General features: G+C 43.2%; 1 protein-coding gene across 21 annotated transcripts in view; it reads left to right on the top strand.

Moving 5' to 3' along the window:
* ABI3BP (ABI family member 3 binding protein) overlaps positions 1–27,918 on the top strand; it is a 233,136-nt gene that overhangs the window by 193,311 nt on the left and 11,907 nt on the right. For 20 of the 21 annotated variants that reach the window (XM_053312005.1, XM_053312018.1, XM_053312009.1 and 17 more), the window contains 6 exons: positions 2,809–2,916; positions 7,147–7,257; positions 10,423–10,554; positions 14,837–14,905; positions 16,836–17,048; positions 18,989–19,097. In XM_053312005.1, the coding sequence (XP_053167980.1) occupies positions 2,809–2,916; positions 7,147–7,257; positions 10,423–10,554; positions 14,837–14,905; positions 16,836–17,048; positions 18,989–19,097 (742 nt within the window). Of the gene's footprint in view, positions 1–2,808; positions 2,917–7,146; positions 7,258–10,422; positions 10,555–14,836; positions 14,906–16,835; positions 17,049–18,988; positions 19,098–19,472; positions 19,695–27,918 lie in introns of all 21 variants that reach the window. The other variant, XR_008320120.1, reaches the window with a different exon arrangement.

The raw sequence follows: 27,918 nt of genomic DNA, 5'->3' as shown, positions 1-27,918 counted from the left end.
CTGGCGAGGGGAAAGCGGCAGGAAGTTACCCTCCCCCGTTCTTAAAGCAGCACCCCCACCACCTTCAAGCCTCCCGCACACAGTTCCGTGCACATCCCTAATCCTGACTGGGTCTTCGCTTACAAGAGTGGCTAAAGATATATGATTGGTTTCGTGCTTAAGTATTGGGCTTGCCTGACATTTTCCCCAATTAATGGAACAGAATTCTATAGCAATGCAATCCTTTAAACACTTACCTGAAAGAAAGTGAGGCTGCTCTCATGAGCAGACTAGTCCCAGGCTTGGCTGTCCATAGGAACCACCAGGAGCTGACCAGCTCCCTGCGGTGCCTTGGTGGCAAACCCAGCTAAGAAGCTGGGCTCTTAAATGAGGTTATGGGAGCGAGCTGTGCTCCTGCTACTCCTCCTCCTCCATCCCGTTGCTTCCATCCCCCTCACCCCTCTCGGTTGCTCCTCCATCCTGTTGTTCCCTTCCCCTCACCCCTCTTGGTTGCAGCTGCGGAGTTGCTGGCGCCAGTTGGCCAAGCCTCAGCCCCCTAACCCCAGAGACCTCCCCACCATCATTCGAGCCCCGCTCCTGCTCCTCCCCACAGGAGCAGCAGCTGTGGTTGACCGGGCCCTTCCTCACTTGCTCCACCAGTGCTATGGCCACTCGTTCCCCTCAGGACATTAACAGGCCCCAGCATGTCCCTGAAAAAAATGTGTAAATATGTTACAGGTTCCATTCTGGAGGAGATGCAAGCTAGAGGGCTTTGAAAGCCCTGTGTGAAAAACATCCAGGGGGCTGTCATGAGCTCAGCAATGGTCTGAGTTGGGCCTGATTAGCACTGGCATCCATAGTATATCCAGGCCATGCATAAGTGTCATGTTTTCCCAATGCTAGTCACCGAATGGCACAGAGGGCAAATGGCTTGACTACCAAGCAAGAGGTTGCCGGTTCAAATCCAAGAACCTGGACCGCTGTTTTGCTTGTGGAACAAGGATTTCTCATATGGCTTGACTACCAAGTCAGAGGTTGCCGGTTCAAATCCCCCCAGGTATGTTTCCCAGACTATGGGAAACACCTGTATTGGGCAGCATTGATATAGGAAGATGCTGAAAGGCATCATCTCATACTGTGTGGGAGATGGCAATGGTAAACCCCTCCTGTATTCTACAAAAGAAAACCTCAGGGCTTGTGGTCCGCAGGAGTCGACACTTACTCCACGACACAACTTTACCTTTACCTTTACCATTACAAGGCAGAAAGGCTATTCACACGTGCGTGCAAAACCAGACTAAGGGTGCCCAGCTCGGTTTTGCACAAGCGTGTGAACCGCTGAGATCGGGCCAATCCTGGCGGCACCACAGTGGCAAACCTGCCTGTGAAACCTCCATCTAAAACCAGTTTAGCAGCACGAGTGCTTTCCTAACCCCGTTCTTTCAGCTGCGGCTGCCAGACTGCAGGGAGCCCGGGGAGGGTGCACTCCCACTCGTGTGGTGCATTCTGGTATTTCCAGGAGGCGGGGTGACACGGCATCCTGTCCAGCATCCTATTCCACACAATGGCCCACCAGATACCTATACTTGTACATTTGGTTTTTCTTTCCTACATGCAGGAGTTTGCATGTATCTCTGCTGCACTTCATCTTGTTGGTTTTGGCCTAATGTTTGTTGAACTTTATCTTGTTGACTGTCAAGATTGTACAGTGTTTTTCTACTTTTTGTGTGTTTAATTTCATTGTTCTGCTGTTTCCTATAAGCTCGGAGCAGGTTTGAAAAACAGATGGAAAACATTGCATTAAAATATTATTTTATTGTAAAGGTATACTGCATGGGAGGAGGCAATGGTAAACCCCTCCTGTTTTCTACCAAAGACAACCACAGGGCTCTGTGGTCGCCAGGAGTTGAAACTGACTTGACGGCACACTTTACCTTTATACTTGTAGGATGACTTGAGGTTCTACAAAGTAAAGACTGAGAGTCTTCATTCAATCCAAAGCTTTAAGTAGAAGAAACATGCAGATGGCAGCTTTTCACACAAGAGATCCTATCTCTCCCTGCAAATCAGACGAAAATTTGCATTTGGTTTTGCACAGCAATCCCTTGACAGTATATCATTTGGACTGTGCTACATATACTGAGACCAGTGTAATATATTGTCTTGTAAGGATTAGGAAAGGGTTAGGGTTTAGAAAAGGATTAGTAAAGGGTTAGGACACAGACACAATCTTCATGTAGTTTGCCAGCATCAGGTAACTGAATCAGAATGACTGACACGCAGAAAATTCTTTGTCTGGAAGTGTAGGCTTTAGCTGCTCTGCTGGTCATGGTGATATTCCAGCTAAGCTCCGAACATATTTAAAACAGAGCAAGAACTGGGAGATCTATATGTCAGTCAAATATGGAGAGAGGCAGCCACCCAAGCAACACTTGTAAGGACCATGCAAGTTTTTAAATTAAATAGCTAACATGTTTTACAAGGGCACTGAAATAGTGATAGACCATATGTTTAAATTGTTTTTTATGTCAGTATGTCACTTGATAATGTCTGAACATGAATTTGATAGTTTCCTCTGGATTGTAATGTGTATGTTAGAGAATGAATGCCCAAAATGTAGAAACCATCCTTCTGAATAATCAAATGAATGAATTCTGAATGATCAAAATTGTGGATTTTACACTAAAGAATGTTTACAGTGACCATTTTATGATTGTCTACATTCACTGGTCTGTCTCAAGATTTTTAGGCACTCACCAGATAGTACATATCCCCTTGTGATTGTTTGGAATTCATTATAATATATATAATTTTATTTTGATTCCCCAGGTGACAAATTAACAGACCAGGATGCTACCAGACTTCTTAGTACAAGCTCTAGCACAAGCTCCAATACATCAGTTGATACTCCAGTTACGAGGAAAAAGCCGGCCCCTGGTAAGATATAGTTTCTAATAGTAGATAAATTATTTCATTTTCTCAGCAACAAAATATACTGGGAACTATTTTAAATTGACATGTAAGCTCTTATATTTTAGAACAATTCATTTGAAACCCATTAAAACCATGCTAATAATACTGGTTGTTACAGTGTGTATTCATTGACTGACAAGAATTTCCAGTCAAGCAGTCATATCTCCAAAAAACCTGATAAAATAAACAGTTAGAGGCTTTTGATTACCACCATTGGTACATCACTGAAGCCTTCAGAATGGGATAGATGACAAGTCCAAATAAGTACGAATTGATATTGCTGTTAATAATTTAATTAGACTTGCAATGCTAGGAAGGGACATATAAAGTAATATGCCCATTCTCCTATATGAAACATCTCTCCAGAGCACAGGACAGACAAGCGGGACTTGTATTTTCCCTGCCAAATTTCTTAACTGTTCAATGGGTAAATTAGAATACTTCAATTTTTAGCCTATAATGTCACTGATATGTGCCTTCTATTGCACATTTAAGTTTTTCTAAAATATAAATATTGGTTAATTTGGCTTTGGTCCATTGGAGCACTTTATGAGATGCTACTTTTACTTAATGCAAGGGAGAGTATCAGGTTGCAACTATTTCCTCCCCACGCTGCAACTCCAGCCTTGGCCATATTGCATTAAATGCTGTTCTGAAAAGACTCGCGACACCAACGAGTGGTTTTTAGGGTGTGCAGAGCATTGTAGAGGGAAGTAAAGTAAAGTGTGCCGTCAAGCCAGAGTCGACTCCTGGTGACCACAGAGCCCTGTGGTTGCCTTTGGTAGAATATAGGAGGGGTTTACCATTGCCATCTCCCGTGCAGTATGAGATGATGCCTTTCAGCATCTTCCTATATCGCTGCTGACCAATATAGGTGTTTCCCATAGTCTGGGAAACATACCAGGGGGGATTCGAACCGGCAACCTCTGGCTTGGTAGTCAAGTCATATGAGAAATCCTTGTTCCACAAGCAAAACACTGGTCCTGGTTCTTAGGATCTAAGCCTCTTCACCCCAGTAGAATATTTCAGTTAAGAAATTAACAGCCCAATCCTAAATTTGTTTTTGTTTTTTTGGATGTGAGCCCTGCTGAGTTTAAGGGGGTAGGCTTTCTAGTAAGTATGCATAGGACTGAAGTCTCAGTTACTGTTTACTAATTCAGATAACTGATAATCATCTTTTGGGGGGGTGTTTCTATTGAAAACAGTATATACAGTACATGATATTCATTTACATTCCTCATAATAGGCCATACTGCTCAGTGCTGCTTTGGCATTTCTACTTGCTGGCATTTAATTCAAGTAACTACAGTCTCTCTAAAGCTATGCATGAGCTTATCGTTATACTGATGTTTTTGAAAACTCTTGCCTTTTAATTCTATCTAGTATATTAAACTTTGGAAAGAATGCATGGGAATAAAGGCTTTTAATAATAAACTATATACTTCTAAATTCTCTAAGGACAGTGGGATTTAATTTACATGAGCATAAAAAGGCAGACAACTGCACTTATGACATCAAACAAAAGAACAATTGTTATATTAAGGAACTGCAACATAAATCAATAGGACTTTGAACAATTTGATATCTGAGTGTATTCCTCAGCTCACTTTTCATAAGGGACTTTGTTGCATGATTTGACTTCCTAGAAATATCTAACAAGCACTACCTTTACAAAATATACAACCTATCTGCACTATATTCTTAGGACTTTGGGCCCCTTATCTAGGGGTGTCAGCTAGCAAAGCGAAGGCACCTTCTTATTGTTGTTTTCAAAAAGCTGAGTGTAGGAAGATAGAACTTGGCAGGACCTGACAAGCACAAGGTATTCCTGTAGCGGAGGCACTGCAAACCAGCATTTTTGAGGCTGCATTTATGCAACTTTATAGGCTCTGACTGGTGAGCTATTATTATTATTTATTATTATATGTATACCCTGCTCTTCCTCCAAGGAGCCCAGAGCAATGTACATGGTTATGTTTGTCCTCACAACAACCCTGTGAGGTAGGTTAGGCTGAGAGATATGTGATTGGCCCAGAATCACCCAGTGAGTTTCATGAAGTACTCTGTGCAGCCATCCATGACTCTCAAACTGTGGAATGGGCCTACTGAGAGGGGGAGAAGTACACAACACTTGCACCCTGTTCCAGGCAGAAGGAAGATCCTGGGTAGTTGGAGCCTTCATCTCCTCACTTGCCAAATATGGGTAAACTGGACGCCCTCTAGCCAAGGATCATCTGAATGTGCTGGAGTGGCTGCTCACCCACTTAACCCATCATCCCAACCAAATTTGGGAACATAGGAACATAGGAAGCTGCCATATACTGAGTCAGACCATTGGTCTATCTAACTCAGTATTGTCTTCACAGACTGGCAGCGGTTTCTCCAAAGTTGCAGACAGGAATCTCTCTCAGCCCTATTTTGGAGAAGCCGGGAATAACTGAAACTTTGTTCCAATGGTTTTCCAATGGTTGTGATTTCAGAAGGGATCAGAAGTGTTCCCCTTTCTGATACCATTGGTGGATTATTACCCCAATCCACTTTGTAGCAGTAGGGAGCATACACATAGCTGGCTGCAAAGATGATGGATCTCTGCATGTTCTGCTGAACTGGGGATAGACAAAAGGTGGAATATGTTTAGAAGTGAGGGAAATTCAAAAAGTTTAAGGAACATTGATCTTGCTAAAAATCTGTGCTCTGAAAGTAACCTAAGGTGAAAGGTGGCATGATTAATACTGTTTCCATTCATAATTCATTCTAAACACTTATAATTACTACTGTTCCATTTCTTATTCAGTCTTTGTTACATTCAGGAGACCAGAGGTACATTTTAGTATCCTTGGTGTACCCTGCTTCTTTCAGGGTCCCTTCCAGTTAGCACAGCATGCACGGTATGCAGTCTCTTTCAAGCCAAAGGCAGAAAATAAGTGTTTATTAAGAACAATGCACAATAAATGAGAATAATTTGTAAAAATAAACCATACTATGCTGTGTTGGATTCTGTCCCCAAGACAAGACAAAAGCATTGGTTAGGTCTCTGCAGGATTTCAGAGTAAGTCTTCACATCTTTTTTAAGAAGAGGAAAAAATTGGCTAGCATTTCTTAATCTTTCAGAGGGCAGACAAGCCAAGAGGAAGGCGAGTTTGTTTTCATGCATTTTCTGCCAATTGCCTATGACTATTAAGGAATTCCATCACATACTTTAGGAACAATGGCTGAGATCCAGAGCCCTGAAACAACCACAGGTTGTGGATTCTTGAAAGATCAAGCCATGGATGTTCCTTTAGGAAGAAATGCCATCAGCCTAAATTGGCCTGTTCTGGGTCTCTGATCCAGACTTCCAAAACTGTTTGCATGGTTGATTTGTGTCCCTACTGCCTCCAGATGTTTCTGCTGCTGGCTTGCCTGCCTGCCTGCCTGCCCGCCTGCCCACCATTGCTGCTGTTTTCTGAGTTAATGCACATGCGAGTATTTTCACAGATATAAAAATGATTTCTGTGCATAAGCAAACATGGCAATACCTCTATGGACATGGACAGATTTGCTTATGTACAGCAAGCCTTTTTATATGTGCACATCCACACTGACAAAACACAGTGAAAAAGGAAAGGTAGCAGCAGCAGAGCAATTATAGAAGAGGGGGCAATAAATAGGTAAAAAAGCTTTCCCTTCCATCCTCCTCCCAGATGGTGCCTCACAAACAAATCAGACCCTAGAGACCCGAATCTCTACAAATACTATTATGCACACACAGCTATGTCAAAAGGTGGCCATAGCCATAGAATGCAATAGGCCCTGTGCTCTCCTTGACCTCAACCCATTTCCAATGCCAGTTCATGGCAACAGCTATTTTCTATTAATATATTACCATGCAAAAATACTGTAGAGGTTCTTAACTGAACAAGAAGCATACGTTTTTGTGTATTGGCTTAAGCGCCTTGCTAAGCGCCTTGCTGTGCTGTTGTTTTGGTCTGAGGCTGGAGGCATGCACATTTTCATGCAAGAAATGTAAAAGCTCAAAATAACTCCTTTCAGCTCTTCCCTGTCTGTGTTTTGTGTTCTTTTGCAGTTCTTATCGCTGAAGCTCATGCCTTAAAATTTTGCTTGAGAAGTGTAGCTATTAGCCATTTTTCTCTTTCTGATTACGGTTGATGTGCGGTTCCTCCGTTAACAGTGGTGTCTTGTAACGTTATACAGTAGCTACACCACCTGACTCTCCACGACCTCCCTTAGCTCCTGCCAAGCCTACACCAATGCGAAGAAAACCTTTGCCTCCAAACACTGTGACTGGTAAACCTGGCAATCCAGGTATGTCTACTTCTCAAATAGCAGTTTAAAAATATATATATTTATGTCTAGTTTATGACCGTAATCCAGAGATCCCTCTTTAGGTGTGATCAGGGCTTGCTTGCATCTAGTGAGACTCTTGTAATTTTTGTTTAATGAAACACAAATGTTATGTCTTCCTCAGTCTTGAAGAAAATGAGGTTGTAGAAAGTTTCGCATGCATCCAGACAGAGATATACCTAGGTAATTTTGGGGCCTGGACCTAAAGGCCTTTTGGAGCACCCTCCCCACTGCCCCGCTGACGCATGGACAAGTGGAGCAAGCCCAGCCGCACCCAGCCCTCAGCGCCCCCGCCCCCACAACAGGAGATCGGGCAGGGGAGCAGGCCCAGCTGCAGTGGTGGCTGGTGAGGCTTGGCAGGGTGAGACAAGCTGCCAAGTAGGCAGTAGCTTCCACCCTGGGAATCTTTTGAGCACTTGGAGGCCCCCCAGGTCTGCGGGGGACTGGACTTTGGACTGGCAGTCCTATCCAAAGAGCACCAGTGCATCCAGACAATCAGGGTTCTGTTCATGCAAACTGTGACAGTGTTTTGTAGTTACAGTGAGGGAAATAAGTATTTGATCCCCTGCTGATTTTGTCCGTTTGCCCTCTGACACAGAAATGACCATGCTATAATTGGAATGGTAGGTTTATTGTAGCTGTGAGAGACGGAATAACAACAAATAAACCCACAAAAGCCCAGTGCCCAAAAGTCAGCGATGGATTTGCATTGTAGTGAGGGTAATAAGTATTCGATCCCCTATCAACCAGCAAGATTTCAGGCTCCCAGGTGTCTTTTCACTATATGCAGGTAACGAGCTGAGATGAGGAACACCCTCTGTAAGGGAGTGCTCCTAATCCCAGCTTGTTACAGTACCTGTATAAAAGACACCTGTCCATAGAAGCAAGCAATCACTCAGCTTCCAAACTCACCACCATGCCCAAGACCAAAGAGCTGTCGAAGGATGTCAGGGAAAAGGTTGTAGACCTGCACAAGGCTGGACTGGGCTACAAGACTATCGCCAAGCAGCTTGGTGAGAAGGTGACTACAGTTGGCACGATAACTCGCAAATGGAAGAAACACAAAATAACTGTCAATCTCCTTCGGTCTGGGGCTCCATGCAAGATCTCACCTCGTGGAGTTGCAATGATCATGAGAACGGTGACAAAGCAGCCCAGAACTACACGGGGGGAACTTGTCAATGATCTCAGGGCAGCTGGAACCATAGTCACCAAGAAAACAATTGGTAACACACTACGCCGTGAAGGACTGAAATCTTGCAGTGCCCGCAAGGTCCCCCTGCTCAAGGCAGCACATGTACAGGCCCGTCTGCAGTTTGCCAATGCACATCTGAATGATCCAGAGGAGAACTGGGCGAAAGTGTTGTGGTCAGATGAGACCAAAATCGAGCTCTTTGGCATCAACTCAACTCGCTGTGTGTGGAGGAGGAGGAATGCTGCCTATGAGCCCAAGAATACTGTCCCCACCATCAAACATGGAGGTGGACACATTATGCTTTGGGGGTGTTTTTCTGCTAAGGGGACAGGACACCTTCACCGCATCGAAGGGACGATGGACGGGACCATGTACCGTCAGATCTTGGGTGAGCACCTCCTTCCCTCAGCCAGGGCATTGAGAATGGGTTGTGGATGGGTATTCCAGCAAGAAAATGACCCAAAACACACAGCCAAGGCAACAAAGGAGTGGCTCAAGAAGAAGCACATGAAGGTCCTGGAGTGGCCCAGCCAGTCTCCAGACCTTAATCCCATAGAAAATCTGTGGAGGGAGCTGAACGTTCGGGTTGCCAAACATCAGCCTCGAAACCTTTCTGACTTGGAGAGGATCTGCAAAGAGGAGTGGGACAACATCCCTCCTGGGTTGTGTGCAAACCTGGTGGCCAACTACAAGAAACGTCTGACCTCTGTGATTGCCAACAAGGGTTTTGCCACCAAGTACTAAGACATCTTTTGTGAAGGGATTGAATACTTATTTCCCTCACTACAATGCAAATCCATCGCTGACTTTTGGGCACTGGGCTTTTGAGGGTTTGTTTGTTGTTGTTCTGTCTCTCACCGCTACAATAAACCTACCATTCCAATTATAGCCTGGTCATTTCTGTGTCAGAGGGCAAACGGACAAAATCAGCAGGGGATCAAATACTTATTTCCCTCACTGTATCTTGGCAAGATCATAAACCTCAATCACATAAGGAAAGGAGATGGTCCAAACATACTGAGAGATATTCCCTAACCATCCTTAACCATGCAAGGTGCCAACCAGCTTTTAATCAGAATTTATGGGGTTTGAGTATACAGAAAGGTACCCACAACATCAAAGAGAATGCAGCCTTATTTAGATTTGGTAAAAGACTTAGATGTCTCTAGTTCAGATAAATTCTTTCAACCTTTCCTCAAGGTTCATGGAGTTCCAGGACAGGTATTGCTGTTTGCAGTTTACCTCCGGGCTGCGAACCCGGTGAGTCTCACGATGGGTGGAAAGCGGGATAAGCACCCTTAGCCCGCTTTCCACTGATCATCAGACTAGCTCCAGTGTATGGCAAGAACCTGCTCATGTGCATGGACCTCCTTAGATGGATTAGGGTACCTGCATTTATCATTTTCATCTCATTGTTTAGAATGGACACCAAAAAGAAACTGAAAGATTTCATGGAGTGCAATAGATATAGAGTTGCCATGCCCCCCAGAATTTCGGGTTTCGCCCAAATTTTAAGCATCTCACCCAGATTGCTTAGTCCACCCAGCTTTGCCCAGATTTCAGCTTTCATTTTTTTTAAAGCTGTAGAAGCAGAGTTATGAAGCAAAATGTGAAGTCACTTTTCTGCTAAAAAATTATTTTCAAGACAATCTACACAATATGCAAATTAGGCACCTGGATTTGGAAAGCCAGAACATGGCAGTCCTAAATAGATAAAAATATATTTTTAAGTACATCTCTGCCTTAACAATTTTATAACTGAACAGTTTGTCCTCAGCTGAGAAGCTGTACCTGCCTGTATGTCTCTAGAATTAATCCAGGTGGTCTTCTAAGAAATGGAGTGTCTTCTGTGACTAATGGAATGTTTTAGTTAGAATCAATATTACATTAATTCCAACTAGGAATACAGATTTGCTTTTATTTTCAAACAGGAAATGTCTTGATGCCCCGAGCCCCGTTGTTTCCAACAGCATCTTACATAGCAAAACCTTCTGGGCCAACAACTCTTACGAAAACTAGCTCCTCAAAAAAGCCACCTACAGCTTCTTCTTCTCCAGATTACAGTAAGATTTTGAGTTCCATGTATGTGGCTTTTCCATGTTTCTTATCATGTCAAACTATCCGCCTAATCCATCAAATTACAGCACCACTAAAAGCTGTAATTGCAGTACTGGTGATGTTGCTCCCACATCTTTCACCTTGCACCACTCTCTGGAATCCTGCTCAATAACCAGTGCTTTTTGGTAATACTCCAGGAGCTGGTGCGGCCATGCCCACCTTGCATGGCCACACCCCTTGCATAGCTATGCAAGGGGAAGTGACGCGGCACTCAGAAACTCACTCCCTGCCGGGGATCACAGGGGTGGGGAGGGCTTTGCCTTTGTTCCTGGAGGAAATGAAGGCAAAGCCACCCCTTCCGTTGTGATCCCTGGTGGGAGTGAGTTTTTGAGCACTGCACTGGGCATTTTCAGAGCCTGGCCACACCTCCTTGTGTCACATGCACGGGGGGCGTGGTCAAGCTCCCAAAGCACCCAGTGCAGCACGGCTCTCAAAAACTCACTCCCCACCAGGGAGCACAATGGTGAGAAGGGATTTGCCTTCATTCCCTGGCAGGGAGTGAGTTCCCAGGCATGACCTCAGGTGATTTTGGAGCTTGGGGGTGGGCAGGGTGCCATTAGGTGCCGGTACTGTGTACTCATGCATACCATCACAAAAAAGCCCTGCCAGTAACTATGCAATCCAGAGAATAAACACATGGTTGAGAGGAGCAGAATGATGGAAGAATAATGGAGAGGTCTGGGTAAGATCAAGAGTCCTCTGTGAGCTCAAAAGCAAAAATCCTCTGTATACATTAGGTGATACATAGGACTTAGGAATTACTACAGCTCTAAACGATAAAAATAACTCCCATGAGGCACAGGGAGAAGACAGACAAACAGCTGGATTGGAAATGGCCTCACCATGTTTTTCATTCAATTGTACCTATTACTCTCCAGAGTTAAGCTCTGGGAAAATAGAGACTGTAAGTTTGAAGCAGAAAACTGACTGTGCAGAGCACTGATTGATTGAATCTGTGCTGTCCCCGAAACACTTAACCCAGCAATCCCTACTCAGTGCAGTTTTGCACTTTTTAAATGGTTTGGTTATTAATTAATTAATGAATAATTTGTGTGGCATTTTAAAAAATAAAGAAGGCAAACCATCTGCTTTAAGTATGAGAAAAAAGCAAGGTTGATCACTAAGTCAGTATTCAGTTTGTTGGAATGCATGTCTGTCATTTCACTTGTGAAGCCAGCAGGAAGCCAAGCTTGTCCTGCATCTGGGAGAAGTGCTATGCACATTTTATAAAGGTGGCCCTCATCTGCAGTTTCAGCACTCACGTTTTCACATATTTGCAGTTGGGCAATATATACCCAACCTCGTTATCTACAGTTTTCGGCAGCATAGTTCTGCCCTTACATAGTTGTGTTCTTGCTGCATGTGCTTGTGCTTTGTGAGAGGAGTTTGGAGGAGAACAGTGGAGTGCTTTGGTCTGCATGTTCAGAGTTTTTTTGTGCTTCTAAAAGCCGTTTTGGGCTGCATTTGGCAGCATTTTGTATCCTTTGGGAGCCATTGGGAACCTTCAGGAGCCCTTGCTCTGGAGCATTTGGAGGCTTTTTGGACCATTCCTGTAGAGCTCCGTGGAGCCATTTTTGGGAGCCTCTTGCATCATTGTGCTGCCCTCGTAAGATGCTAATTATCACCTTATACATTTTACAAATTATAAATTTAATTATAATTCTGATGAAAATTTATTTTAATTAAAATAATTGGGGGGGAAACAATTTTAATTTAGATAATTAATTTTTTAATTTTGATAATTTTGACAGTACTGTATTGTTTGATTTAAATTAAAAACTAAAAATTGATTTTAATTATCTGTTGAAAATTGATTCCCCTCTCACTTCTTGATTCTCACACACTCCTCTGTGTGTGTTAACTTGAATTGGATTTCATTTTGTGCTGCCTCTTTGGCCAACCTACCAACCAATCAGGCCAAAAGCAATCAGCAACTTATGCTGCTAAGTGCTGGACCAACAGTGGGGTGAGGAAACAGCATGAGTAAACGTTACTGGAGAAGCTGGGGGGCACTACTGGAGGAGCTGCAGAGTGGGAGAGCAGGAGAGCTGAGGTGGCCAAAGTACAGTGCTGTGCCCCATCCTTATTTCTGCTTTTACCCTGTATTTTCGGTGATTTTTCAGTCACTTTCCTGTACTCCTGAACCTAATCCCCCAGTTTCCATTGACTTAAGGTCTCATTAGCCACGGTTTCGTTATCCACTGTTGTAGGCCAGAACGGAACCCCCACAAATAACAAGGGCCACCTTTATATGTCTTTCTCCACACATGTTTGATAGCACAGATATTTTCTCAGTTGTCTTGAACTGTGAAACAAGCATAGCTCATGTTTCTTGAGAGAATCATGCACACATAAGGTTTGCCAGCACCTGTGACTTCTTTGGATCCAGCTCACATTTGCTGCATTCCAGAGTAAAGCAGGGTGGGTGGTCATGTGTGTGTGTGGACTTTCACTAATTTCCCCTTTCCTCTGAAGTATGGGTGTGCATGGGCCAGTAGTGGCCGTTCTGTCCAAATTTGGACCAAATCACCGCTCCACAAACTGGTTCAGTTGAACCCGCCAGCTGGGCTAGTCTAACCGATGAACCAGCTCAAACTAGTTTGGAGTGGTTCACAATCAAACTGCTCGAACCAGCCCAGTTCGTGGTGAACCTGTTCAATCAGGAACCAGTTCTGCACATCTCTACTCTGAAGCATTCTGTGATGTCTGAAAATATGTTCTTGAGTGTTGTGCAAATCACACCCACCCATGCAACTGTCCACTTTTCTTTACCTCAGAACACAGCAAGTGTGCATATGCTTCCTTTGCTGCATGTGTGCTTCATAAGTCAGGATGTCAATGATCATGTTAAGGTTTTTCCTAAAGTGATCTACCTCAAGCAACTCAAGTAAACCAAAGCCCAGCTCTTAGGCCATACATTTCAGTATGATTTATTCAGGAAATGTACACAAAACAACTTCTCCTGGAAATTAATCTCAGCTGAACAATTGTGAGTGGTTAAACATAATTCTAATTCAGTATATCATATCTGTGAAGGTATGAAGAATTTGTGTTATCTGATGTTAAAAAAAAATAAGAACTCTATCCAGACAGCACCGTACCCGCCTCGCTTACCCAGCCAACCTGAAGGGTCGTGGAGGCAACCCTGCACTCCTTCAGCAATTGAGCAGGTAGCAGCCGAACAGCAGCAGCCACTCCTGCAGGGAACGAAGCGGCAGATGGGGAAAAGGCAGGGAGAAGCTGGGAGGGAAATGAGGGAAACACAAGTGATGGGAATCAAGAGCAGGAAGAGTGCCAAATAAAAAAAGGGAAATGGGCTTAAAGGGCACAGGAGGAGGGGCCGGAAACAGGATGTGGGGCTTGCCCCTCCTTATTTTGGGCAGTGGTAACCTGTGTTGAGGGGGACAGTCCAGAGGCAACTCAAGTCTGCCAGTGAAATACTAGATACAGTTTGCAGACAAGTGATCCTGTGCCTGGAGGCTGAGTGAGCAGAGCTCCCTTCCCCCACTTTTCTCTCTGAGGTTCTGCAATGGGGGCTAAAAGCCCAGGAGCCACCACTATCTTCAGCAGCATTGCCATAAACTCATATTTTGTTTCTGGGACATATTTTGCACTTCTTCAAGGTATTTCAGCATTTCAACATCATGTTGAATCCCTGTTTTAATTCTTGCTTACTTCAGAGAGAACAATGTATCTAATTAGTACAAAATTTCGCCCACTGCATAACTATTAGTATTTATCAGTATATACTAATAGATACTAATTATTTTTGCTTTGGATATTTCCTTTGGCTTGCAACTTGTGTTAAGAAAAAGAATTGACTTGAATTTGCCTTCAACAAATGTTGCTAAGTACAAGACCTATATTCTCCCTCTGAAGAGATCGACAATGAGTTAAATGACTGGAGTTTTAGGGAAATACCAAAAGATAATTTTTTAGAGTTCTAGCAAGGATTTTGTGAATTATACATGATGTGATTCCAACAGCAAGAATGAGCTCAGTCATTTGGGTCACATTTATCTTTGTTTTGGCAGTACAAAAAAGCTTATATTTTCCATCACAGCCAAATACAGCTCACTCCTAAGAGGAGGCTAACATGACTCCAAGCATCCACCAAGAAGAGGATTTAAGAGACTGTTTGAAATTAAAATGAGTGATGAAACATTGTGTTGTTTCAGTATTGCATATGGTGTTTTGTCTCCTCCTCCTCCTCCTCCTCCTCCTTAGGTAATAAACCTCTGTTCAGCTCACAGCCTACAACGGAGACAGATATTGCAGGCAAACCAAGGTTCACAGGTATGTCTAAAATACTGGCAATAATTTGGTATTGAGGAAAACATAGTTAAGCATATGTATTATATCCTGTCCATATTCAAGTCCCCAAATAATGGACCTTTTAATCAAATCATTCTTCACAGCACTTTGTCATGATTTTCTTCTCTCTCTTCTCTGAACCAATAACCATTTTCACAATTCCTGTTCAGATGCAGTTGTTTTACTCAAGGAACTATCCAGCCATGTGCAGGGTTGCCCTGGGGTACCAAAAATCAGGGTGATTGCCACTAGGGAAATGCGAATTGATTTGAGTACGAATTGATTTGTACCTGAATCTAGCTGATTCGAATGATTTGGAGACAGAACAAATCACCCCTGTGGTCCATTGGCTAGATTTGGGTCCAAATCGAATCACATCAGCTTTGAATCAATTTGAAATTCAGATTCCTCCTATTAATTTCTCCAGATTCCCAGCTTTCATTTTTTTAAAAGGCTAAGCTCTAGCCCTTGTAGAAGTGGAGCTATGGAGCAAAATGTGAGGTTACTATTTTTCAAGTGTTTGGATTCTTTGGTGTATAATAACTCTTCCTCAATTTATCCCTATGAGGATTCATTACACACCTTCATTTCTTCTATTCATTTTTACTGTCTTTGGACAGTGCCAACTGACAACTGCCATGTGCCAACTACACCCCCCTCCCACCCACAAGGCAGTGGGGTACTACTCAGTTTATGTTCTAGGAATATTTTCAAGTGTTTAGACTCTGGTTCTTCTAAACACTAAACCTTTCCTCATAATGAATCCCTATGAAGATTCATTACACACCAAAGAGTCTAAACACCTCAAAAATTCCTAAAATATAAACTGAGTACCAGTGGCTTGCATATGGGGGGTAGCTGGCACATGGGATGCCACTAATTCCTCACCCACAAAGCAGTGGGGTCAAAATGAACAGAAGAAATGAAGTTGTGTAATGAAGACACCAAAGAATCTAAACACTTCAAACATTCCTTTAAAAATAAACTGAGTACCCCAGTGGGGGGGGGAGGTGGGGGTGTAGTTGACACATGGCAGTTGACTGTTGGCATTGTCCAATGACAGTCAAAATGAACAGAAGAAATGAAGGTATATAATGAATCCTCACAGGGATTCATTATGAGGAATGGTTATTATACACCAAAGAATCCATGAGTTGTTCCTGCTGCCAGCCAGTAGTGACAACACACTCCGAGTGGCTGTTGCACAGCTGGAAGAGTGAAGGGTGAAGAGTGGCTGTTGCACACTGCAATAGCCGGAGCAACAGTGGTGAGCCAAGCATGTGCTAGGAGGGAGAGGCTGGCAAGGGGAAAGAGGGGCAGCGTCAGTGGCCTCTGACCTTGGGGGCAAAGCCAGCAAGCTAGCGGCGGGGAAGGGGGGAATATTTAATTATATGCAAGTGGGCCCACACCCTGAACCATCCTCCACACCCATCCCCAAGTACAGTAACTAGGAATTGCAGATATGTAGCTGCACACTTGGCATAACACTAGTACAGCCCAGGGAAGTAAAGGCCTGAATGTACTGCTTTTCCTTACTCATTTTGGAGTTTAGTCATGATTTGTTAAGCAAGCAGTTTTCAAGGTTCTGAGGGGCCAACTTAACCCTAAAGCCTAGTTCTCAGAGACAGCTAATGTGATAGTAAGCCTACAGTATATCTAACCAAAAATGCTTTGGAGTGCAGGTGAGAGTCTCACATAACCAAATGCTCTTCTTTCTTTCTTTTTTAAATCACCAAATACAGAAAACTAGATATTGATGGAAATAGTTTGAGCCTAGACTTTTTTTTGACATGCTAGTTTTGGGAGCATTCTGTCTTGGGAGCCCCCACCTGAAGCAGTACACTTCAGATAGGTTTAACATGCGACTGCTGTTTATGAAAGCTTGGCCTAAATGCTGATGATGTTCTTCTAGGTGAGCATGTGAAGTACATTAAAAAAGATGAAGATGTGCCATGCTCCATCACAGAGACTCTCCAGCACTTCCCAACAGATGATGAGGAGAACAGGGAGGTGATTGCCATCCCTCCCCAAAATCCACCTACCAATCTCACTGTGGTAACTGTTGAGGGCTGCTCAACCTTTGTAATTCTGGATTGGGAAAAACCAGAAAATGATACTGTTACAGGTTAGTTAACATTGTAAGAAGACAATAGTCTATCATGTATGATTTGATGCTCACTTTCATTTCTGTTACATAGTTCATTGTATGCTATTATTCTTATAAGCAAGATTGGCATCAGACATAAAAATGTTATCTGATGCCTCATTTTATTTTTTGTTTTTCTGGGGTGTTGTTTTTTTTGCCACTGTCAGACTTGTGTAGATTGGAGAGCTATCCAAACATACAAAAGGAAACTTCATTTAAAGGTTCAACAGGCAAAGTCCACTGTAAATGGTACTTCCCTACTGGAGGTGAACATGTGGAGCTGCCTTGTACTGAGTTCAGAACATGGGTCCATCCAGTCTAGTGTTGTCTGCTTTGGTTGGCAATGGCTCTCCAGGTTCTCAGACAGTGGTATTTTACAGCACCCATTGTATAAGATCACTTTCACTGAAGATGCCAGGGATTGAACCTGGGGCCTTCTGCATACAAAGCATGTGGTGTGGGACCAGGTTATATGAAGGACTTATTCTTCTTGTAAGAAGCTGCCTATACATTTCGATCAGGGGCGTAACTACTATTAGGCAAGGGGAGGCGGCTGCCTGGGGGCCCCCACACCTCGAGGGCCCCCCCAGAGGCAAGTCACATGTGAAGTGTGAAGTGTGTGTGTGTGTATCAGCGAGGGGCCCATTTTAAAATTTTGTCTCTGGGCCCACTCCAGCCTTGTTACGCCTCTGATTTCGATCAACATTTGAGGCCCTGCTCCATGTTCCTCTGCCATCAGAGGTTCAGCTGGTGTGGGTGCATAACAAAGCCATTTTGGTCATGGAACTCCACCTTTGGAATTCCTTGCCTTATGAGGCCCATTTGACTTCCTCTCTGTGGGCATTTCACCCGCTAATGAAAACATTTTTGTTTCACTAAGCTTTTAATATGGCGTGATGGGTGTTTTTCTCCCCCTTGTATGATTATACCCCACAATGCCTTGGTTAATTGTTTGATTAATTGTTTGATTATGTTTTGTTTATGAATTTGTTGTATATTTTAATCTATTTTGCCTTGGGGCCCATACTAGGGCCAAAATGTGAGATACAAATAATTAAAGAAATGAAATTAAATGAGCTGTACCACTGAGTTATGCCTGCTTGACAAAGCTACTTTCTGTAACTATTAATGGAATTAATATGATGATGATAGGTACTTTGATAATTTTTTGATTGACTACAGTCAAATCTTGCTATTACTTGGAACCTCGGGGCAGTTTGTCTTTCCTTTCAGACATGATCTAATCATGGTTCCTTTTCAACATTGTGAGTCTTATATACATCTAAGAGGGGAAAGCCTCAATTGCTGATCTTTATTCAAAATAATTTTATCAACTTCTAGGATGCCCCCAGGAAGGACTCTTCTCTCCTAACTCTAGAATATTAGTTTATTTTCCTCTAATTTTTCATTTGATACATTCAATAGTATTCTTTTTACAGTCCTACTTGGCATTGGTTGCATTTTTTAAAGAACTACATTACTTCATTTTGGCTCTGTTCTTATACTTATTACTGGTTTATTATTGTTTTTTTAGACACATGAACTTGAATTAGAAAGATCTGCTTTGATTTTTTTATTGTAAAGCAATTACAGTATTGTGTAGTGTATACATTAATACATACATCATAAAAATTAACAGAGATCCTAGAAGCACCTCCTTTATTTAGACATACAACAAAACAGATAACCCCAGGACTCCCATTCATTCAAGATACAGTACAAGCATCGGGGAAATTTTGTTGTTGTTGTTTTGTTTTAATCCAGTAGGAGAAATCATTCATTTAAACAGAAATCCAGAATTTAATTGGTTTATGATAAGATAATTTAAGTACTGGTGAATACACAAATGAGGTGATTATCAGTTAAGGGGGGGGGGGGAACCGTGCAGGTTATTTGAACAATCTTATTCTTCATTTCAGAATATAAAGTTGTATCAACTGAAAACGGAGCCCCTAATGGAAAGGACAAGACCATTATAACCACAAACCAAACCCATTCTACAGTAGAAAACCTAAAACCTAACACAAGGTAATGCAGATTAAATATTACCAAGGAATCCCATTGTAATCTTGACGACAAATTCATGAGTATGCTTGCATGCAAAAGTTACTACAGCTGGTTTTCTTCTATGCATTAAATTCATCATTGCAGAATCAATGAATGGGTGTAGACCAAAGTAGTTACTCATAAATTGGACAGCAAGCAGCAGGTGGTGGTAGCAAGTTGGAGGTGTGCATGAACCATGCATATCTATGAGCTATGAGTCTCTCTGGTCTGGATAATATGGAAGCTACTACCCCTTACACCCACCTCAGGCCACCTCTTGCTTCAGTACAATGTTTATCTGCAAAGATGTCAAGAAGGTGGTTGTTTTTCATCATAAGCTTTGTTTACGATGAACAGGGACTTATGTTTTATAAAGATATCCAAGGAGGTGCCCTGTAGGCCCAATCGTAAGTCTGAGAAATGAACAGCAAATCCACTGGAATGAATAAGTGGAGTAATTTGGAGATGTAATGCAGGATTGATGGTAGCTTCTAAATTTGGTTCACATCTTGTGTGATACTGGACGGTTGTGACATGACAGCATGAGCTGATTCTTTTGCCAAACAGTGATGCTTTCAGGTATGTTTATGCTATCTATTACCTTTTAACACAGTAAAAGACTGTGTTAAATTTTCTGACTATTGCTTGCCTTTTGATTTTGTTGGACAACTAGATTGCTGGAAAATTCCATGGGCTTGTTAAAGCTACAGACCTGATGCAGGTGTTCCATTTTCTCATTACAACACATGCCTGATAATCTGTGTTTTTCATTGCTTATTTTAATGTTTTTCCTTAGGTGTGGAGTGTTTTGGCTTTTGAACTTGGAGAGCTATCAAAAATAATGTTTGCAGTGTTTCAGAGTAAGGAAAAATAACATCTTGAGACTTGACCAAATGCAAGCTGCTAAGAAAATACAAAACATTTTACCCATGATTTGATTCTCTCAGCATTCTTAAAATTATCAAATGTTATTGGAGTGAACAAAGTTTGGCTATAGTCAGTCAAAACGACATTTGTATATTATGCATCGTCATTCTCAAACATCTTGGTCTTTTAACAGTTGCTTTCATCTGAGGAGCTTGAAGCAGTTCATAAACAGTATGTAAAATCTTCACAAAGGGTGATATATGGCTGACCAACTGAAAATAATAGTTGGACCACCAGTGAGTTGTATATACCCCTCAACAGGCCGTGGCTGATTGTGTATCTTGGCTACAACCCAACACAGAGTTAAGCAGGCTTTAGTCTTGCTGGAATATGGCCCTTGCATGTCAGTCCAGCCTGGATCATGCTGGTTTAACAACCAGGCAGAGTCTCGCTCAGATGAAATAGCAGATAGACCTTGTTGACATATTATGTTACCGTGGAATCTCTGGCTTAGCAGCAGCCATACAATTCCCCAGCTGAACTGATTGTGACATACTGTCTATGCAGCTTCATTTTTCACCAGCCAGAGATTGTCTCCAAATGAGGCTCTTCACACGATTATTAATCGTGTGAAGAGCTGTGGGGTGTGTGTGTGAGGAGAGCAGGTTTGACACACTCTCCCCACAGATGATCACTAGCCTGTTGCTGGGCGGCAGACGAGTGGTGGCTTCGCTCGGGCGCTCCTGCACCCAGACGCACTTCGTCTGGCAGCTCTGGGGGACGGGTGAAGGGAAGCGCCGCCATGTGGTTCCCCCCCTCAGAGCCCCAGTAATGCACTGTGCGAGTGTGCGGTACATTTCAGGGGTCACCCTCCCCTCTCCCCCCCCCCGAGCAAGCAGCCACAGCAGACACATGACTTAAAAATTGGATTAGCAGAGCGCTCACGCCATTAACCTTGTTTAAGGGGGAGGGCAGTTAGGCGGGCTTGCCAGCGGGAGCCACACAGCTCCTGTTGCTGCACATGAGCAGCAGAAACTAGGCTGGGCTCCCTTAGCCCAGTTTCTGCTGCTTGTGTAAATCGCCTCAACATCTCCCAAGGGTGGCCTGTGATGTGGGGTGGAGGGCAGTAATTGACCACTACCAATAAGTAGTAATTGGAGGGAGCCCCACACCCAAAGTGGCAATGAAGGCAGGCAGCGAGATCAGCACTGTAGAAGGCAACAGTATCCCGTGTCAGTGAGTGACATCCACAGCATATGTCTGGACTGAGCATACTGCCCAGTCAGTAGGAATATACGTGCAAAATGCTAAGCTAGATCCCATGGCTTCCACTGCTAGAGAGGATATGAGGGCCCTGATCCACTGTGGTTGCTGAATACAAGAATCCACACATTTAGGCTTAGCTCACTAGCGAGCCATTTTTTGCGGTTGCCACCTATCCTCTCTCCTCTCAGATCCTTTTCTGGCACACAGGCAGATAGCTTAGGAGAGAAGCAGGCTTTCTGTCCTTTGCAATGGAAGATGGAGATGGTAAAAAACCATGGGAGCTCTCTCCTACTTCTTAGGAAGGATTCCTGCTGTTTTCTACCTTTTCAAAAATGCCAGTGGGAATGAGACCTCTGGAGAGGACATCTGAATAGTGCTGGGTGTCCTACTTACCCAAGGCTAAGGGTATTCACCACTGGCAAGCTGACAAGTGGCGCTCTAGATGCCTGGATGAATAATATCCTCAACCCAACCTCACTGTCCTCTGCTGGTAATTATCCCATGGCCAGCCTTCTTACACAGGAACATTGATACAATTTGGCCATTTAATTTGAGCACACTTTGAGCCAGATAGTGAGACTTATGCTCAGCTTTTGTTCTTCCTCAAGCAAAATTATCTTGATCATATAACTCTTCATGATGATTTTTTTTTAAACAAATTAAATCCCAGATTTTCTGAATAGTGGTGAAAATACAGTTTTAAAACTCTTCTTGTGCATTTCCTTTCATGCCATAGCTATCCTTTGGTTTCTAAAGAAAATGTATGTACCATACATGGCTTCTTGAGACATGAATAGTACAAGTAGTGAAATGTTTTCAGTCCCCACCCCCCACCAAAAAAAAAATTAAATATTGGAATTTGCTATCCTGCTTCTGCAATTTGTCAATATCTCATTATAAAGAGGAAAGAACTGGCAACTGCATCGGTCTTGCTCAATACCTATTTAGTTGAACTGTTTTAATATTGAATTCAAAAAATTGATGAAAAGTTGGTTGCTTTGGGCAACAGAAAATGTCCTAACAATTCAGATTTGTCTGTCGATAATCTGAGCACAGGTTTGCTAGCAATACCTTTAATTGTAAAGTAATACCTTTATCTGCCATCTTACCAGATACCTTTACAACAATATGTGGGGTTTTATAAAGTCTTTTTTAAAAACAAAATTTAAGTGAATACCCATGGGCTTTGTTGAAAAGTAGCCTTAATTACACAGGTCATACATACATCTTATTTTTCAGTGAATCCTTTTGTCTTAAGAGTAAATCTGCACAACACATCATTAAAAGTCAAGGAACTTTGCAGAAATATTCTACACAGTTTCCAAAGGACATTAGAATATTTGTTGGCAGAAACAGAAAAGAAATAAGGGAAATAGTAAAGTCAGAACTTCCTCTATATTGTAGAATTTTGGGTTATTATTATGAATGCTGGCTGGCCTACTCTTTTGTTAGACAATCACTAGCTAATGGTTCAGGAGTCCAGCTGAAGTTTCTTAAGGTAAGCAAATTGTTGAGAGCTCACCCTAATGAGGGAAGCCATAAGAGTCTTGCGAGATAGCACATATCCTCTATTTGGTGGGAGGGACTGATTTGTAAATGTGAAAAGCATCATGGAACAATAGAATCAGAGAGGTCTTGTGGGCCATCTAGTCCAACCCCTTGCTCAGTACAGGAAACCCAGAACTAGAGTATACCCAACAGATGGCAGACCAGCCTCTGGTAGAAGACATTCAGTGAGGGAGAGCTCATGGGGGAATTTGGCAGACTTTGTGCTGTTACAGTATTTGTTGTTGTATCATTTCATTTAATTTAATTTAATTTAATTTATTTATTTGTTTGTTTGTTTGTTTGTTTGTTTATTTATTTATTTATTTATTTATTAAAATTTTCTTATATACTGCCTAATCCAAAGACTCTAGGCAGTGAACAGCAGTATCATCACCAAACTATGCAACATCTGCAACATTTTTATTAGTGGTTAGTTACCGGTTAGCTAATACCTCTCCTTAGTTGTCTCTGAGGAGGGGTACTAGCTACAATAGATACATGATAGGTTGGATGTGCTTCAGACATACCTGACATTGGTGCTGACTGGAGGTAAACATGCTATGCAGACATGCCCATAGTATACAGTACAACCTCTTTTATCCGCCTATATCTTGGGGTACATTCAGAACTTTGACGATAAATTACTACTCACATGTATAACGATAAGAAGTTTTATCAAAATGACAATAACTGTTAATAAATAAATAAATAAAAATGCTGAGGAGTTGTTGATTCCGGCACCAACCGACTAAAATTCTATAATTGTCATTGAGGATATTCTCACGATCTGTGGAAAGCAGGCTGAGGGAGCTTAGCCTGCTTTCCACGGATCGTGGGAACCACCAGGCTCACAGGCGAGGCTGGTTTCCCCAAAGCAGGTCACCCGCTTAACTACCCCTCCCCTTAGCCCAGGTTAGCGGAGCAAGCGCTCCGCTAACCCGGTTTTTTTTTTTGTCATGTATTGCCGTGGCGCGGCTCCACACACGAGGAGACACCCAGCCAGGAGGCTGCAAGCAGCCTCCCGGGCTCGGGGGTCTCTTCAGGATGCCCCACACACGTGCGTGGGTCATCCTGGAACTTCCGATCCCCACAGACCCCGCTGGCTCCATGGCAGAGCTGGCAGTCGTGTGGGTGGCCAATCCGGCCACCCAGGGCTGCCTTCTGCTCATCTGCAGGGAGAGCAGGCTCAGCCCACTCTCCCCACTAACCCATACTGGCGAGTCACTGATCGTGAGACTCGCCTCAGAGAATGTTCACCACCAGGTGCATACCTACAATAGAGCGAGGAGCAGCCTGGGGCTGCCAGCCACCTCTCCTCCCACACACACGCCACTCTGGGTGCTCCTCCAGCAGGCAGCTCTCCCATGTTACTGAGCTGTGCGGCAATGTCGGTTCTGAGGCAGAGCTGTCGCAATCCCAACAGGAACAGGTGGCTCCTTTAAGGCAGGCCTGTTCTCATTGGCATCTGAGCATCCTGGACCCACCAAGCTGTGCTGGTTCAGTGATGTAATGAGGCTGCACTGGCACTAAACAGGTAGGCACTGCAGTGGCAAAGGCAGCCGGGCAGGCAGTGGCCAGAGGTGGCCAAGTGGGAGGGTGGTGGCAAAGGCTTGAAATGTGATTCTATGCTTTGCCATAACATATATGCATTCTTCAAAAAACAAACAATCTGTCATGCGAAGTGAGCGTAGAGTGTGTGGGTGGTGAAGATAGGAGAGGAGAGCAGGTCTTGTGGTAGCAAGCATGAATTGTCCCCTTAGCTAAACAGAGTCCACCCTGGTTGCATATGAATGGGAGACTTGATATGTGAGCACTGCAAGATATTCCCCTCAGGGGATGAAGCCGCTCTGGGAAGAGCAGAAGGTTCCAAATTCCCTCCCTGGCATCTCCAAGATACTGTAGGTCTGAGAGAGATTCCTGCCTGCAACCTTGGAGAAGCCGCTGCCACTCTGTGTAGACAATACTGAGCGATAGACCAATGGTCTGACTCAGTATATGGCAGCTTCCTATGTTCCTATGTAGATGACTGGACAAGGAGGTTGGGGGTAAAATCCTTCCATTTCCCCCCAGAGCTGCCTCCAACCTTCCTGCACCCATGATGTTTGCATACATTTTCCTCAGGGAATGAAGCTGTCAGGACTGTGAACAGATTGGCTTCTGAGAGAAAAGGGAAAGATGAATTTGGCTGAGAAAAATCCTCACAGGAGGACCTGTGTGGGCAAGGACTGGAAAACTAAGTGAGGAAAGATGGGCTGCAAGAAGAGGCAAGGAGCCAAGAGTAAAGGAGGCCAAAGGAGGCAGTAACAACTTGAGGGAAGTATAGGTGGAGGAGACACAGCTGAAGTAGGGCGGGGAAGACAGTAGCTAAAGCAATAGGGGCCTGAGGAGGGCCTAACAGCTGGAGAGGCTGTATGCTGTTGACAGGAAGGGTGTGGCAGAAGAGCTATGCAAACAGGTGGGTGGGTGTGCTGAAAAGCAGAATGCCTTTTTTTTAATGACAGGCAGTGAAATCATGCAACTGATTAAAGAAGGACTAAGGAGAAAGTCTGGCTGGGGTACTATGTTATGCTTGCCAGTCTATAGTGAAGACTGGAGCAATCGTCATAGCAATAGCAATAGCAATGTGGTGGGCTCTGCCCAACTGCAGAAGTGCAGTTTGCCAAGAATTAGTTGTTTCAGTTAAAGGGGAATGTTTTGCTGTGCTCCTCCTTTGGATTGTTTGAAGGAAGAGCACAGCACATCATGGATTTGGACTGTTCAGAGATGCCCCAAAGAATGGTCTTCATTTTGTCCCTCAACCCACCATTTTCTTTACCTTGTGGAAAGAGATGAAACAGAAAGACACGAGTGTGACCAGGTAGTGGGTGCAGCTCATCCATGCCATGCATGGCAAACGGTGCCTACCAAAATTCCCTCATATTTAAGATGATTAAACATGAAGGCTCCCCATCCTAGCTGAGCTGTCCAGTCCAAGAAGAGAGCATGCAAAGGGACCACCCTTCACCCAGAGCACACAATGGGCCTAGTTCAGACAATATTTCCAACCAGCGCCACCCACCTTGCAATTAAGCATGTGAGCACACATGTCCTGATCCCCCTCCCAGCTGTCATAATTGTATGGGGAATGGTTCGTCTCACTTGCCCCTTACACGCAGTTTCAATACCACATTACATTAAATAAATAACGTGTGAAAGGATCCTTAAAGGGGCAGGCCCTGGCCTGGAGCTGAGTACTCTGCCATCTCTTATCTACAAGAGGCCCCTTGGGTGAGTCTGACTTGAGGGACCACCATCTCTGGGAGTCTAGGTTTAGGTTCCTGTGCCATGGAAGCAGCAAGTATGCCTGTTGCTTAGACAGGTGGCTCACTGCACTGGACGTGAGCCACTAAAAAATTCCAGTGATCTCTCCCTCAGAAGGAGTCAAAATCCAATGAGCACTGAACCTCTGAAACTTCCTACTATTTGTTGAAGTGGGGAGTTGGTACATAATACTAGGAATATGTGGGAAAATAAACAAAACATGGGCCTTATGTTGTAAGCTGGCATGGAAGGTGGGCTCTGGGCCTGAAAAGGTTAAAGATTAGCACTTTAAAGGACTGCAGAAAAATGTTTCCATTTAAATGCAAGGGGCTTGGCTTTCCAATTCATACAGGCACTGTATCGCATTTCTATTTCAGCAAACATTTTTAAAATACGAAAGGCCACTATTCTCCCAGGAGACAATTTCAGTCTCATTATAAAAGGGAAAATATGAGTACTATCCAGCCAAAGTCAAATATTATTACATTTCATTTATTTCAGTTAGAGAGCTTTAACCCACACCCACCCCGGATGTCAATGGAACTTATGTAAGTGTTTAACTTTGACCAGCTGCCATGTGTGCCTACAGAGTGCCTTCATCCAGGAACCTCATAGTACCTGGCAACATCCCCTTGATATATTAGAGATAAAATATCAAATTTCCATTTTAAATGAGATTTCAGGGACTTGCCTTAGCTGTTGTTTCCGGTTAGTGGCAGCCATCAGTCGATGCTATTACTATTGGACTTATTTGACAGCTTCATACAACTAACAATAAATGGTCAGCAGTTATTAGAATGTTATGATGTGTGTTGATATGCCAACACTGAAGGACCATGATATCATTCTTTTCTAAGTAAGAGTTCGTGACTGATGCACCTTTGCTGAATTTCTAAGCCAGACGTTCCACTGAAAATTGCCTATTAAAAATCCTTTTAAATCAGCCTTTTCTTTTCTACGCCCTTACATTTCTGTACTGTTGCATGATTTGGAAAATAGTGCAATTCATTCTGTTGCCAAGAGTACATATGGGATAGTCATTTCCTATGGAAAAAGTCCTTACTGCAATATAAATAACATTTATTTAATTGCTGCAAGTACACTTATTGTCCTATGTTGTGTGAGTTGACCTGGTACAGGTATTTGATCCTTTACCTTTTCCAGTCACTGAAAGCAAAGGAGGCACTAAACCTTTTAATATGCGCTGCTCTGTGGATATGTGGGCTGGTAATCTAGCAAGCTCCTGAGTGCTGATTGCAAGACTGCTGCATAGGAAGTGATTCAGTTGGGGATACTGCAGAATAGTTATTCTTTTAAATATAAACTAATGACGCTGGAAAAGTTCCTGGGCTTTGAACCTGCTAATTATACTAAACAGCTACAGTATACCCCATCGAACAAGGCTAGGATACATTAAAAGTGCTATATTGTGCTTGCTTTTTTCTTTTGCTTATTGATTTGGGCTCTGCAAATTTCAGCCATTTTACACATTCTTGACCCTGTCTCCCTGACTTGTGTTTCTGTGTGTGTGTGTAAACCTGACACATTGCAGGATAGAAGTAGGTACAAAACATGATGCATCTTTCACTGAATCTACTGTGACATCTGAAGCATCCCTGAAACGCATCATAAAACCATTCAAACAAGCACTGAAGTCCTTGTGTGAATTCACCATGCAAGGAATTCTCTCTTGAGACAAGGAAGAAGAGCCTGATCCTAATGTCTTACATATTTTCATAAAATCTCAAGCTTTCAGGGCTATTTCATGCAAGACAAATGTCCAAGACAGACATCACTTTAATGTAGACATTTCCTTGCATCC

The sequence above is a fragment of the Hemicordylus capensis genome, chromosome 3 (assembly GCF_027244095.1).
Source record: "Hemicordylus capensis ecotype Gifberg chromosome 3, rHemCap1.1.pri, whole genome shotgun sequence".
NCBI classification, from domain to species: domain Eukaryota; kingdom Metazoa; phylum Chordata; class Lepidosauria; order Squamata; family Cordylidae; genus Hemicordylus; species Hemicordylus capensis.
This window is presented reverse-complemented; position numbering and strand designations above follow the sequence as displayed.